The sequence below is a fragment of the Pelophylax lessonae genome (genome assembly GCF_965119305.1).
Source record: "Pelophylax lessonae genome assembly, chromosome: 3".
NCBI lineage: Eukaryota > Metazoa > Chordata > Amphibia > Anura > Ranidae > Pelophylax > Pelophylax lessonae.
Genome location: NC_138770.1, coordinates 472,431,821 through 472,448,411, shown reverse-complemented (window position 1 = coordinate 472,448,411; position 16,591 = coordinate 472,431,821). Strand labels below are relative to the sequence as shown.

The 16,591-nt window shown below is 44.1% G+C and overlaps 1 protein-coding gene across 1 annotated transcript in view; it reads left to right on the top strand.

The window, feature by feature from the left end:
- Positions 1–3,974, top strand: part of ARID4B (AT-rich interaction domain 4B) — a gene marked incomplete at its 3' end in the record, with an annotated part of 1,242,797 nt that extends 1,238,823 nt beyond the window's left edge. Inside the window, 2 exon segments of the mRNA XM_082250934.1 lie at positions 2,827–3,950; positions 3,954–3,974. Of these exon segments, the coding sequence (XP_082107060.1) occupies positions 2,827–3,950; positions 3,954–3,974 (1,145 nt within the window).
- Positions 3,975–16,591: the final 12,617 nt, after the last annotated feature.

Sequence of the window (16,591 nt, the reverse complement as noted above, 5' to 3'; positions counted from 1 at the left end):
GCATATGGTCGTCCCTTCGGACCTGTGTGCGAGTTCTGGGACGGATGGTGCCATCTTTCAAGAAGGTCCCTTTCGCTCAATCCCTCTTGGGGATCCCCCAGAAGGTGATCCTTCTCGAATGGGACTAGAATCCAAACTCTCTGGACTACGGATCCGGCTGAGCTGGCTGACCAGGGAGTCTTGAGCTGGTATCCTCCCTCTCCTTTTTCCTGAACACTTATCATCGTGGATGCAAGCCTGTCTGGGTGGAAAGGAGTCCTTGGCAGGTTCTCTGCTTTAAGAGTATGGTCCCTGGAGGATCCAGGTTACTGATCAATGTCCTGGGGCTGAGAGCGATCCGGCATTGCCTGGTTCACTGGATCGGGCAGCTGGCCGATGCACGTTCAATCGACTACGCCATAACCGTGGCTTATGTCATTCACTAAGGGGGCACCAAGGGTGTCCTTGCGGCCTTGGATGTGTCAATTCTTCGTTGGACAGTGCGCCTTGTTCCAGCTCTCCCGCTGTTCCCTTTTCAGGTGCGCAAACCTTGGCGGGCGGATTGCCTCAGTCGACAGGCCTTGAATGCAGGGGAATGGTCCCTTCATCTGGAGGCGTTTCTGCAGTTGTGCCTTCGTTGGGGGCGCTCCAGACGTGAACCTATTGGCGTCGCATCTACAGGATAGTGCTGCGGTTTGTGGCCCACTCCCGGGACCTTCTGGCGGGAGCAATGGTGGCACCATGGGTTCTGTCATGGGCAAGAACATTCGCTAGCTTCAACTTGAACAATGCAGTGGAGTTTAGCATGGTCATCTGCGCACAGCTGCCGCAGGCATGGTCGTGTGTGCGTGCTCACGGATGGGCCAAGGTCAGTCTCAGCTGCGGTCTGCTTTTCCTCCTCCCAAGTTGCTGCCAAGAATTTTTCGCAGGATTGAGGCGGATGGGATTCCGGTCTTTCGCGTGGCTCTGGACGGGCCTCGCCGAGCTTGGTACGCCGGCCTGGTCAGGCTGGTCGTAGACGCTCCTTGGAGAATTCCTCTCGGGGAGGAGTTATTGTCTCCAGGGCGCATCTTCCGTCCGACTTTGCGGTCACTGACTTTGCCGGACTTGGCTGTTGAATGCCAGGTGCTGAAGTATGGGGGTTTGGCTGCTTCAGTGATTTTTGCCCTGCTTGAAGCATGGGAAGCGACTTCTAGGGTGATTTTTGTTCATCATACGAGACAGTCATATATTGCGTGGGCTCCCCCTCGCTCTTGGTGGCCCGGATCTTGGCTTCCTTCAATGGGGAGTCGATCACAAGTTGGCCTTGAGTACTGTCAAGGGTCAAGTTGGCCTTGAGTACTGTCAAGGGCCGTTGGCCGCTTGTGCCCTGGTGCGTGACTTCTTCCAGGGGGTGCAACACTTGGTGCTTCCGGTGGGACCTCCGTCACCCACTGGGGACCTTGATTTGGTGCAGTCAGTTCTTTTAGATCCTCTGTTTGCGAGTATTCAAGGGTATTACTTGCCTACCTTATTACAGAAGGTGGCCTTCTTGGTTGCTGTCATTCTGCATGCAGGTTTTGGCACTGGCGACATTGTCCGGTTGTTCTCCCTATATGTTGATCATGGGGCCAAGTGGTACTTCGTCCGGATCCGTCCTTCCCTCTGAAGGTGGTTTCTGGTGTTCACTTGCCCTCTGAAGGTGGTTTCTGGTGTTCGCTTGCACGGGGACATTGTATTCCTATCTTGTGTCCTGAGCCCTCACATCCTAAGGAATGTGCATTGCTTACTCTGTTTAGAGTGTCGGCACTCCAGGTGTGCTTTGTGACTACTGAGTCTTTTCGTGAGTCAGGCTCGCTCTCTGTACATACGGATGGCCCGTGAACAGGACTGCATGCGTCTGCTGCGTCTATTCCCGGATGGATCGGACAGATGGTGGTGCAGGTTTATTCAATTAGGGGTCAGGTCCTACCTTTCCCTGTTTCGGCGCATTCTACTCGGGCGCCTAGTGCTTCCTGGGCTTTTCGCCTTGTGGGCATCTGTGCTTCAGGTTGCAAGTCGGCTACCTGGTAGTCTTTTCACACAGTTACCCCGTTTTATAAGGTGGATGTGCTGGCATCTGCAGATGCCGCTTTTCAGCCGCAAGGTTTTTTTGCTGGCTGCTGTTTGGAGGGCTTTTGGCCTTCCTTGAGGGTGCTTACTGTAGTTTTCAGGTGGGCCTCATCTTTTGTGCTGATGAGTCCTATGTTGCCTGGTCAGCTATGTTTGGCCTTGGGGACTTGTTCTTTTCTGCTGTTCCCATCCCTCATTTTTTTGGCACTGCTTTGGGACATCCCTACTGATATGAATCAGAGTGAACTGCGTCCGTCAATGAACAATGATTTTTGACTTACCGTAAAATTCTTTTCTCAAGTTCATTGACAGGCGCAGTACCCGCCCCTCTATTTTGAGTTGGGTTGGTGTTACTTTTCTGACACCGCTTTGATACAAAACTGGCATCCTATGCAGGAAGAGAGAGGGTGTACCCTCCGGGACTGCCCAGAACTTTTTTCTGCCTAGTGTCCTACTCCTGTAGGGGGCTGTATTACCCTACTGATATGAATCAGAGAGAACTGCGTTCGTCAATGAACTTAAGAGAAAAGGATTTTACGGTAAGTCAAAAATCCAGTTATTGTGAAAATATTATTTTGTTAAAAAAAATATATGAATATAACCTAAACATACATATAAAATACAGAAAAAAAAGACAGTTTGATAGAATAGTCATATAGCATGCATATGGGACACCATTACTCCATTACACCATTACAATTTTAAATATGTTTTTGTTTTATTAAAGTGATATATTTTTTATTGTCTTTTGAACAGCTACAGAAATTTATGAAGACCGTATTAAACTGGATCAGAATATGAATACAAATGAAAAAGACTTTATTATGAGTAATATCAAGAATGACCTGGCAACAAGAGCAGAAGGAAAGAGAAGTCAAGGAACAGAAGATATTAGTGTAGACAAAATTGACTGCAAAGAAAAACAAGAAGAGTCTTCAGATGAGACAGACTATGAATTGGAGACTCCTAGGAGGAAGAAATTTGTAAATAACTTTGACAAAATAGCCAAATCTCATATTAAATCTGGTAAAAGGAAATTTATTTCATGTGGCAAAGGTTTAAATGCAAGCATAAATGATAAAAGTATCTGCTGCAAAGAGATAACCGATAGGTTTGATGCTGACATTATTATGTCCTCTGATGAAGAGGAACAACCAAAGCCAAAAGTTCCATTGCTACAAAAGTGTAATGGTGTGGATGACAAAAAACAAAAATTGCAAACAGCAAGGTTATATACAAGTTTACAGGATGTGTCAGATAAAAAAGCCAAAACAAATTCTCCAGAAGAAAGGCTGAGAGCCAAAGACCCCAAAGATGTTTGGTCAAGTATCCAGGGACAATGGCCTAAAAAGACTTTGAAGGAACTTTTTTCTGATTCAGATACAGAGGGAGCTTCATCTCCACATCACAAGGATTTAGAAGATGCTCCTAATGATTCAACTTTTCAGTCAGTTAGTAATGAAACCAGAGATTTGTCTGTGGAATTTCTAAAACCTATGACTCACACCTCTGAACTGAAACCAGCTGATGAGAAAATGGTTGAATTAGGTAAAAATAAAGTGGACTTACCCAGCAGTGGAAGTAATTCTGTACTGAATACACCTCCTACAACACCAGAATCTACCTCTTCCAGGGAATATAGAAGACCACAGTTAACATTTCAAATATTCGAACATGCAGAAGCAAATCAGGAAGAAGTAGAAAGCCAGAAAAGTGAAAGTAACAGTACAACTGAGTTGGATAGCGTTACCTGTGAACTACAAGGTCTCCAGTTTGAAGGAAACCTTTCTCTAACAGGATTTGAAGTTGGTATCAACTCCAGTAGTAGTAATCACCTAGAAAGAGAGAGCAAGGAAAAAGGTAAACTGCATAGGTTTTGTTAATACAGACTAACTGTATTTTAATGTTTGTAATTGATAATAATACTGTCAGGCAGAGCAATGCCACTTACAAAACAACTTGTGGGTATAGATGTTAGACGTGTGAGTGTAGCTGCTCGGTCCCGCCCACCCCCGACACCGCCGCTGAGTTTTGACAGCTGGCTTTTTCCCTGCAAGCAGTTACATTACCTGTCAGTTTTACACACTAAGGGGCTCTTGCAAGCCTCACCATCTGCTGCATGTGAAACTTCACCTCTCCTCTGTGCACCTTGCTCTGTCCTCCCCTCCACCTGGCTTCTTCCTCCCATCCACCTGCCTCCATCCTCCCCTCCACCTAGCTGCAACACCTCCTCTCCTCTGTGCACCTTGCTCTGTCCTACCCTCCACCTGGCTTCCTCCTCCCATACACCTGGCTCCATCCTTCCCTCTACCTAGCTGCAACACCTCCTCTCCTCTATTCACCTGGCTCTGTCCTTCCCTCCACTTGGCTTCCTCCTCCCATCCACCTGGCTCTATCCTCCCCTCTACCAACTGCAACACCACCTCTCCTCTGTGCACCTTGCTCTGTCCTACCCTCCACTTGGTTGTATGGCCTCACTCCTCTGTGCACCTGGCTCTGTCCTCCCCTCCACCTGGCTCCATCCTCCCCTCCACCTGGCTGCAACACCTCTCCTCTGTGCACCTTGCTCCATCCTCCCTTCAACCTGACTATTATATGTTCCCACACCACAAAAAGAAAAAAAAGTGCAGTGCTAACTCACTAATCAATAACTTAATACCCTCTAATGTATGGTAATCTCAATAAACTTCAATATTACCACAATACCGGTCTTTGTGATATACAGTATACCTTCACTTATAATACACATCAAACTGAAAGTAAAACATAAAAAATTAAACTTAGCAGGGATGGTAGAGATCCCTCCTATAGATATTTGCCATACAGATTAACTTCAAGTGAAATAATTCCTTTAATATGTGATTACACATGTATTACACATCAAAAAAAGAATAGGACTTAACTTTTTTTAAAACTTAGCAGGGGTGTTGGAAACCCCTCTACAGATATTTTCAATACACATTAACTTCATGTACAATAATTCGCATTAAAAAGTAAATAAAACATAAAATTAGGTGTTACAATCTAAAAAAAAAAAAAAAAATCCAAAGTGCAATAATGGTGAGAGCCTCCTAACAAAAATTTTTTTGCCATTAAAGTTAATTTGTATTGCAATAATCTGGTGGGGGATTTCCACCACCCCTGCTAAGTTTTAAGATATTTTTATGTCTTATTCTCCTTTTGATGTGTATTACTTGTGAAATTACATATCACTGAAATTATTGCACTTGTTTCCGATTTTAGGTGCTGAAAGCGGTACAATTATTTTGCATGTAATTTTTAAGGACGAGCAGCCCAAACCAACTATTTATACATATGATTTTTTTTTTTACTGTGCGTTCTTCTTTATAACATCTCGGGTATGATAAAGTTTGAAACACAAAATTATAATATAATAAATAACTATAAATAAGTTAAAGTGTGTGTATGTATATATATATATATATATATATATATATATATATATATACACACACATACATACATATACACATACACATATATAAAGTATATCTTACATTGAAACTGCAGGCAAGGGCACTGGGGGGCAAACTAATGTCAATTTATTTTATTTCGTAATGTAATCCAATAGGATTACAATATATCAGTGTGTTTTACTTTTCAAATTTGCTGTCGGTTCCACCCCCCTGCGACGGGATGCTCGCAGGGAATGGAAGCCGGGGCACACAGCATCAGGCGGAAGATCTGGCCGCCGTATGCTGCAGGAATACATCGCGGGATCCCGGGAACAAGGTAAGTAACCTCATTCAGGATCCAGCGATGCTCCCTGGCGGTACCCCGAGTGTGGCTCGGGGTTACCGCTAATGGCACTGAAATTCTAATATTGAGGTTTGCTGCGATTACCATACATTAGAGGGTTGTACTATTATTAACCACTTGCTGACCATCCGCCGCAGTTTTTGTGGCCTTACGCCGATCGCACGCATGGTGCTGGGGGTGAGTGCGCGCCACCCCTACTAGGCAGCGGGGAGGCCGATCCATGGGACCGGCAGCCGCGATTGCCGCTGGGCACCCATGATCGCTCCCCGCTGAGAGAGGAGGACGGTCAGCTGTTGTAAACACAGCTGACCGTTCTTCTCTCTGAAATGATCACAGAACGCCTGTGATCCTTCTATATATGATCACAGATCTCTGTGGTAATTTCACAAGCCCATCCCCCATAGAGTTAGTAAACACTCCCCTAGCCTCACACTTAACCCTTTGATCACTCCTAGGTTAACCCCTTCCCTGCCAATGTCATTATTACAGTAACAGTGCATATTTTTAGCATTGATTACTCCCAAAAATGTCAGTTAGGGGTCCGATATGTCGGCTGCAATGTCGCAGTCCCTCTAAAAATTAGCAGAAGGTCTCACGACCGCAATGTAACACAGTGCTGAATTGCAACAAATGGCCTGGTCATTAGGGGGAAAATCCTTACAGTCCAGAACTGGTTAAGTTATTGATTAATCACTTCAGCCCTGGAAGGTTTACCCCCTTTCATGACCAGGTCGTTTATGATACTGCTTAATTTTAACTGGCAATTACATGGATGTGCGGCGCTGTACCCAAATAAAAATTATGTAATTTATTAATTACAGTTAAGTTATTGATTAGTAAGGTAGCCTTGAACTTTTTTGTTTTTTTCACATGCCGATTTTTACTTGTGCCACATGCCGATGTTTATTAATGCCACATGCCGATCTTTAGTATAATAGGCAATTATAACGCTACTACTCACAACAAACTACTGAAAGTTAAAATAAAACTGTGCCAGTAAAAGGCTTGTTCCCACACCACAATAAGCATAAAAACTGTGACTGGACACAGCGGGAGCCAATCAGCGGGTCCAGGAGACACGATGTCCGTTGGGACCCGCCAATCGTTCACAGGAGAGACAGAACAGCGATCTGCCTATGTAAATAAGGCAGACCGCCGTTCAGTCAGAGGAAGATGGAGATCATGTGCCAAGCAAAAACACGGATCTCTGCCTTCCCCTAATTAAGCCCCCCCCTCCACACACACAGTTAGATAGCACTCCCTAGGAGTCTTCTTAACCCTCTTATCGCCCCTGATGTTAACCCCTTTCCTGCCAGTGTCATCAGTACAGTGACAGTGCAATTATTTTCTAGCACTTATCGCTGTATTAGTGTCACTTAGGTGTCCAATTTGTCCGCCACAATGCTGCAGTCCTGCTAAAAATTGTTGATCACCGCCATTACTAGTAAAAATAAAAATTCCTCAAAAATATACCATAGTTTGTAGACGCTATAACGCAAACCAATTAGTATACACTTATTGTGATTTTCTTTACCAAAAATATGTAGTAGAATACGTATTGGCCTAAATTGTTGAATATAGTAGATTTTTTACATTTTTTTATTGGGTATGTATTATAGCATAAAGTAAAAAATATTGTTTTTTTTTTTTTTTTTCAAAATGGTCGGTCTTTTTTTGTTTATAACACAAAAAAAAAAAAAAACGGCAGAGGTAATCAAATACCACCAAAAAAAAAAAGAAAGCTTTATTTGTACGAAAAAAATTCCATACATTTTATTTGGGTACAGCGTCGCAGGTCCGCGCAATTGTCAGTTAAATTAGCGCAGTGCGGTTTTACAAAAAATGGCCTAGTCATGAAGGGGGGGGGGTAAACCTTCCGGGCTGAATGAATGAATAGCCTCTGAACTCTCCCGGGTCGCACTTACCTGTAAGAAGAAATACTTACCTTGAAAAGTTCTTCTCCAGCGTTGCCATCTCAGGTGTGGGCATCTGAAGCCACAGCGTCCCTCTTCGTGTCTTCTTCCGTGAAGTCGGAGTCCCACAATGCACTGCGCCGGCCCCGCTCGTCACTTCTGGTGCAGGCGCGGCATCCCTGCACAGCTTCTGGGCATGCCCAGAAGCCGTTTAGCAGGGAATGCCGCGCCTGAACCGGAAGGGACGAGCAGGGCTGGTGCAGGCGCATTGACTCCTGGGAGCGATGACGTTCAGCTCCCAGGAGTCATCACAAACCGGAACGGCGCAGGCCACAGAGGGAGGAAGTGGAAGGAAGGTGAGTATATTTTCTTCTATAATAAAAGGTAAGTGACCAAAAAAAAAAAAAAAAATCAGCAGTATCCATTTCTTTTTCAGGTTGCACTCAGCAAGCGGATGGCCCAAAAATCGATTTTTTTCGATTTTGAGGCCGGAACTCCGCTTTAATAGTGTAACCCTCTTATGTATAGTAATCTCAAACTGCAATATTACCACAATACTAGTCTCTGTGATGTTTATTTTCAGCTGGATGTGTATGTGAGAATACATAAGTATTTGCAATACAGATTAACTTCAAGTACAATAATTCCAGTGATATAAAATGTCACATGTATTACACAACAAAAGGAGAATAAGGCATAAAAATTAACCAAGTGCACCAACTTTTTAGTTGGGAGGTTCACACCAGTATGGCACTTAAAAATACTGTGTGCGACTCTGGGTGTGGTTTCCGCCATCCTTAATAACTATATCTAAAAATCACCAATACTCCTATTAGGACTTTGAAAAGCAACTTATAATCAAACAATAAGACTAAATTATCAGCATTTATTTTATTAGTTTTAAAGAGTTGAAATCACATATATTGACAGTACACATAACATTTTATAAAATATTGTAAAAAATTTGAGTCATCAAAGAATGCGGTACAAATAATATCCCCCACAGCTGGTAATGTAGCTTTCAGTCTTGAATTACCTGGTTAGCCCACTCAGTTTAGGGACTCCAACGTGTTACGAAATGCTTTTAACAAATATCCTCCTCAGGGATAAGATACCATTTTGGAATAAAAAGTGATATTTTACTCTCCACATAATAAAATTTAAACAGTATCTCACAAAAGTGAGTACACCCCTCACATTTTTGTAAATATTTTATTATATCTTTTCATGTGACAACACTGAAGAAATGACACCCCGCTACAATGTAAAGTAGTGAGTTTACAGCTTGTATAACAGTGTAACTTTGTTGTCCCCTCAAAATATCTCAGCACACAGAAATTAATGTCTAAACTGCTGGCAACAAAAGTGAGTACATCCCTTAGTCAAAATGTCAGAATTAGGCCTAATTAGCCATTTTCCCTCCTGTAACATGGGGGACCATTAGCTCAGTGGCAGATGCGTTTTTCCAGTGATTCACTGTAGTCAGGATTGCGGTTTAAGGACATGGCAGCCCATTTTTATTAAAAGGCAAAAATAAACTGTCCGTAACATAGTTTCCCACGCAGGGGTTCTTCTCCAGTAAATATATATCAAACTGAAAATGCTAGCCCACCTGGCTCTCTCGCTGTAGCAGTACCTCTGCTCTTGGTGCTGGTCACACAGACCATGGACTCACTGAAGCTGACAGCTTCACTGTGGCCTTGGTCCTCAGGCCATCTCCTGTCTCCTCAGACACACACCTGCTCTGGCTTCCACCTGCAGCCACTGACTCCCCATGAACAGACCGCCTGTCTGTTAGATGAAGCAGTCTCCAACTGGGAGCCCTGAGGTCTTCCTAGACCTTCATTATAAGGGCTGTGTGCACCTGAGCACACACCCTGCTGGTCATCCACAAAACATGGACACAGAGTTGGAGATTCCGTCCCTCCCAAGACACTATGAAATCTACAAACTACAAAGCCCCTTTCAGGACTACCAAAACCTGGAGAAAGCAGCAACAGAAGTTTTCTCCACTGCACATCTAGTAGTCCTGCACAGAGCCAATGTGCACACTCTGCGTCCTTTAAATTACCAATTTCACCGTTACAGAGTCTTGACCTGTCACATATCCCCCCCCCTTGTTTTGACCCAGTAGGGGGCGTAACACACCAGCCCGAATTCCAGATCGGGACACCTCTGCGCCAGCTATCAGCTGCGTGGGCCCAATCTTTTTCCCGGGTGCGTTTCCAGGCACGCCCTATCCTAAATTGCAACGGGGTCCTACACTTTTGGATACCCAGTTTTCCTTTATCCACTTCTACCCGAACTAGAGACAGGATTTCTGCTGTTTGCTGGTCCACGTTCAGCCCTTCCATCTCATGAGGTCTACTGGGTGAGACAGTATCCGTGCCATTTACTAATCCCTGCTCAGCCACACGTCGGACCTCACTAGCAGACGTGTTCTCTGTCACCGCATCAGGCGGAGAGACCTTCGATGTCTCAATCAGCTCTCCAGAGAGCCTTCCATACATAGAAACATAGAAACATATAATGTGTCGGCAGATAAGAACCATTTGGCCCATCTAGTCTGCCCAATATATCTGAATCCTATGAATAGTCCCTGGCCCTATCTTATATGAAGGATAGCCTTATGCCTATCCCATGCATGCTTAAACTCCTTCACTGTATTTGCAGCTACCACTTCTGCAGGAAGGTTATTCCATGCATCCACTACTCTCTCAGTAAAGTAATACTTCCTCATATTACTTTTAAACCTTTGCCCCTCTAATTTTAAACTGTGTCCTCTTGTGGTAGTTTTTCTTCTTTTAAATATGCTCTCCTCCTTTACCGAGTTGATTCCCTTTATGTATTTAAAAGTTTCTATCATATCCCCTCTGTCTCTTCTTTCTTCCAAGCTATACATGTTAAGGTCCTTTAACCTCTCCTGGTAAGTTTTTTCCTGCAATCCATGTACTAGTTTAGTAGCTCTTCTCTGAACTCTTTCTAGAGTATCTATATCCTTCTGGAGATATGGCCTCCAGTACTGCGCACAATACTCCAAGTGAGGTCTCACCAGTGTTCTGTACAGCGGCATAAGCACTTCTCTCTTTCTACTGCTTATACCTCTCCCTATACATCCAAGCATTCTGCTGGCATTTCGTGTTGCTCTATTACATTGTCTTCCCACCTTTAAGTCTTCTGAAATAATTACTCCTAAATCCCTTTCCTCAGATACTGAGGTCAGGACTGTGTCAAATATTCTATATTCTGCCCTTGGGTTTTTACGCCCCAGGTGCATTATCTTGCACTTATCCACATTAAATTTCAGTTGCCAGAGTTCTGACCATTCTTCTAGTTTTCCTAAATCCTTTTCCATTTGGCGTTTCCCTCCAGGAACATCAACCCTGTTACATATCTTTGTGTCATCAGCAAAAAGACAAACCTTACCATCGAAGCCTTTTGCAATATCACTTATGAAGATATTAAACAAAATTGGTCCCAGTACAGATCCCTGAGGTACCCCACTGGTAACGTGACCTTGTTCTGAATGTTCTCCATTGACTACAACCCTCTGTTGTCTGTCACTCAGCCACTGCCTAATCCACTCAACAATATGGGAGTCCATGCTCAATGACTGTGTAAGGTTCTGGCACTCTCAGTGCCTCCTATCACATTATTTCCGGGTGATTTCCATCTACCTAGATAGAAGAAACACATATAGGTGTGTTTCCCTTTAAGACTGATGCTGTCATCACTCAGCGCCGGACTGGATGGCTATTTAAATCGCCGGTTCTCACTCACATGTGTTCGTTCAAACACCCTTACCTGGATGCTAACTTGGCTTGAAGCTTTCGTGCTTGCAAGCATACCTCGCTGACGGAACCTCGCTGCGCTGATCCCTGTATCCCGCTTCCGGATCATCCGCTCCTCCTGAACCAACCTTCGGCTGTATTGCTATTAGTGCTAAGTACCCCGCAGGGGAACCCTCTATAAACTTATACTAAGCTTACACTATCTAGCTCTGCATAGTAAAGACTATTTATCACATCTGCATATCTAGATTGCTAGCTCTTGAGACTACTTCTACTTATTCCTGCACTGGGTTGATCTCTCTTGTATGTCCACCTGCTACTCTGTCATCTGCTACCATACATGATTGCTAAACCTACCTGCATCCATCTGCTACTGTCTTACCTTCAAGTGTCTGTCACCTACCACCTCCACTCAACCTGTCTCTTAAATCTTCATCACTGTGTTACTACATACATAAAGTCACTCTAGGAACCAGCTTGTTGAGTGTGTGTATTTACTAGCTGAATTAAGACCTTCCACACATGATGAGTCATTGAGGTTGGGAATGGTATCTCAGCATCTCTCTTACATGACTACTGAAGTGGAATATTTCTGCAGCTGAAAATCCACACCATACATGAAACGCAGGAGCGTTACAGACTGCAGTTTATTGATAAGTCTTCTATGTGGGACAGTGTCAAAAGCCTTACTAAAATCTAGATATGAAATGTCTACTGCACCTCCACCGTCTATTATTTTAGTCACCCAGTCAAAAAAATCTATAAGATTTGTTTGACATGATCTCCCTGAAGTAAACCCATGTTGTTTTTCATCTTGCAATCCATGGGATTTAAGATGTTCCACAATCCTATCCTTTAATAGGGTTTCCATTAATTTGCCTACTATTGATGTCAGACTCACTGGTCTATAGTTGCTCGATTCCTCCCTACTGCCTTTCTTGTGAATGGGCACGACATTTGCCAATTTCCAATCTTCCGGGACGACTCCTGTTACTAATGATTGGTTAAATAAATCTGTTAATGGTTTTGCCAGCTCACCACTAAGCTCTTTTAATAATTTTGGGTGTATCTCATCAGGACCCTGTGACATATTTGTCTTCACTTTAGACAGCAATCTTAGAACGTCTTCCTCTGTAAAGACACATGCATCAAACGATTCATTAGTCATCCTTTCAGGTGGAGGTCCTTCTCCTTTTTCTTCTGTAAAAACAGAAGTATTCATTAAGGCAGTCGGCTAGCCCTTTATTCTCTTCTACATACCTTCCGTCCTTTGTTTTTAATTTAGTTATTCCTTGTTTTAATTTCCTTTTTTCATTTATATATCTGAAGAATGTCTTATCCCCCTTTTTCATAGACTGAGCTAGTTTTTCTTCTGCCTGCGCTTTAGAAGTTCTTATAACTTGCTTGGCCTCTTTCTGCCTAATCTTGTAGATTTCCTTATCTTCATTGCTCTGGGTTTTTTTATAATTACAAAATGCTAGCTTTTTATTTTTAATGATTTGGGCCACTTCTGCTGAGTACCACAGTGGTCTCTTCCTTTTTTTCTTTTACTGACAAGTCTAATGCAATTTTCTGTTGCCTTCAATAATGCACCTTTTAAGTAGTCCCATTTCTCCTGGACTCCATGTAATCCGTTCCAGTCTGATAAGGACTCATTTATGACCAATTTCATTTTTGAAAAGTCTGTTTTTCTAAAATCTAAAACTTTTGTTTTTGTGTGGTGTGACTCTTTCACAGTTATATTAAAACACACTGACTGGTGATCACTAGATCCCAAGGTTTTGCCTACAATGACATCATATACCGAATCCCCATTTGTGAATACCAAATCCAAAATGGCCTCCCTCCGGGTTGGCTCCTCAACCACTTGTTGCAGAGACAACCCCAGTAGGGAATTTAGAATATCTGTACTCCTGGTAGAACTTGCTATTTTGGTTTTCCAGTTTATATCTGGAAGATTGAAATCTCCCATAATGATAACTTCTCCTTTCATACCAAACAGGATCTGGAAACACCCTCATAAAGAACTGTGAGATCACTTGCCTCACTAATAAAAAGCACTGTACCAACCAGTTCCACTGGTGATTTAGGTTACCCAGCACAGCTTGTACTACCTGACTCCACCTATTGGTACTCTGCAATACCAACATACCTGACTTGAATGGAGGCACCCAGGTATATAAGGAATGTGCTTTTATCAGTTCCAATAACACACTTGTCATTTTAATACCCTCTGCATCGATATACAACACCTTTTTCGTGACTTTTTCCTCACCATTGACGTGGAGGGGCTCATCCACTGCAGCTTGAGGGGCTGAGAAATTTAAAGGGGCCTCTATCTCACAGGAGGTAGTCATCACAGCCTGATGCTCCCCTGGAACACTGTCAGATGTATGTCTCACACTCATCCCCTCCAACTCAACAACAATGAGCCTCTGCATATCAACACCAGTCACATGGTCACCTTGACACTTGACATTAAGAGGTTGGGCTGTGGACACCATATTGTAACGCTCCTGCGTTTTACGTATGATGTGGATTTTCAGCTGCAGAAATATTCCACTTCAGTAGTCATGCAGAGAAACGCTGAGACACCATTCCCAACTCTCAATGACTCATCATGTGTGGATGATCTCAATTCAGCAAGTAAATACACACACTCAATAAGATGTTTCCTAGAGTGACTTATGTATATAGTAACACAGTGATGATGGGCTGAAGAGACAGGTTGGGTAGAGATGGTAGATGACAGACACTTGAAAGGAAATGTTCTTGAAAGTAATATAGTAGCAGATGGGATGCAGATAGGTTTAGCAATCATGTATGGTAGTAGATGACAGAGTAGCAGGTTTACATACAAGAGAGATCAACCCAGTGCAAGAACAGGTGGTAGTAGGCTCAAGAGCTAGCAATCTTAGATAATGCAGATGTAGTAATAGTCCTTAGTATGCAGAGCTAGATAGTGTAAGCTTTAGTATAAAGGTTATAGAGGTTTCCCCTGTGGGGTACTTATCACTAATAGCAATGTAGCAGAGGAGAGGTTCGGCAAGAGCGGATGATCCGGTAGCGGGATACAGGGATCAGCGCAGCGTGGTTCCGACAGCGAGGTATGCTTGCAAGCATGTGAGCTTCAAGACAGGTTAGCATCAAGGCACAAAGCAGTTTGAACGAACACATGTGAGTGAGAGACGGCGATCTAAATAGCCATCCAGTCCGGCGCTCAGTGATGACAGCATCAGTCTTAAAGGTGTATGCGCACCTTACCAAAAGAGAATGGTGGGGCGCATACACTTATGAAAGAGTAATTAGGGTACCCAAAGGTACCAGAACATTACACACATCTGCCATGCATGCGCCCTTAATCGGTCCTTCTGACTGGAAGGGAACAACCGTTGCAGGCACCAATGCTACCTCAGCCACTGGCTGCTCTGCGATCCCTCCTTCTGGCATAGCAGGTGTTGTTTCCACACCCTTTTCACATGTCAGAGCCTTGTCTAGCATGGCTATCAATTCTTTGGCCCAACTATCCCAATCCATTGTGCCTCCGTCCTGGGTGCTCTGCAGCACAGCATCACCTGCTCTAGGAGGCACCTGGGATTCTGCAGCACAAACAGTATCTTTGTCAGTTTTATACACATCACATTTTGCCAACATGCTGTTACTCTGCGATAATGCACCATTAATCAAGGCTGGCTGCAATACACCATTTTGGCCAGCTTGCTCTGGGGGCGCTAACACACTCAGCTGTGTACTTTCAGCTTTGGCCAACTGACTTAACCCCTTACCAACTGGGTTACACATAGGGTGAGTGGACTGCTCCCATGCACTCTCACAGCATGGTGCAGACCGAGTCTGTTTCTCCAGAGCAATATCAGTGCTGACCTGGTCAACCTCTGGCTCCAACACGGGGAGACTGCCTGAGATTTCCTTGTTCAACCCTGTGGCTCTGTCTATTGTGGTTACAGGAGATATCCTACTCCCACCATGGCTAGTGAACACATCACCAACATAAGTACATTTATCAATGGTAATACCTTTATCAGCATTCAAAGACATGTCAACAGTATTATAATCTTTAGCAGGCTGTTTTTGGTCATTTCCGACAGTAACCTATGTGCCACTTAGCACACCACTCTTCCTCTCCAAAGAGATACTTTTGCCCACTAGGGCGGCTCCACAGTTGTCCTGGGAAACCACATGCCTCACCACTGCGGGCTCATGGGAGGTTTCCCTGGGCATCTCTCCAGCACCTGTCACTAGGGAACCTGGCACACAGACTGTTTTGGTCACCCCTAGTACATCTCTCCCAGTACTCTGCTGGATTATACCAGGCAAATACAGAGTCCTCAAGTCTTTTTGACTGAGTCCTTAACCTTGCTGCAGGTTGAGCTTCAACCTGTGTCTCCCCACTGCTCTGGGTATGACACTGCAGCAAGTCCATTTTCACATGTAGTGCAGATCTCCCCGCTGGACACACACCCACTTCACTGGGATCGGTCCCGCAAACTGCAACAGTCTTACCATATCCTGTAGCAGGTAACTTTGGCTTCATTTGAGTGCGTGGTCTCTCAGCTGCATTCTCACAAGCTACTGCCTCTTTGTCTCCATCATGCAGCACTGCAGCCTTTTCAGACTCGCCAGCGGTGTTCCTGAACCTGGGGCAAGTAAAGATCCCATGCCCAACTTGACCACACTCCAAGCACGGTACTGGACGCTGAACTTTAAATCCTTGGCATTTTCTTAACGACTGACTCTCACTCGTTGCTGCAGGATACCACTGGTCACGATCATCAGCAGACAGACTCCTTGGATCCCAGACATCCCTGCTGGGCTGGACATTGCTGCCATGGACGACCATACTCCTCCTTTCCACATGCTGTTGTCCACCTGGATTCTTGTTGCCAGGGACAACCTCTTTCACTTCTCCTTAAACTGGGGACGACGTGAATAATTTACACCAGTTCACAGCAAATTCACTCTGAATTTTCTGTCGTGGCTGGGTCATGTGGTAAATAACCCTCTAGCCATAGCAGCCTC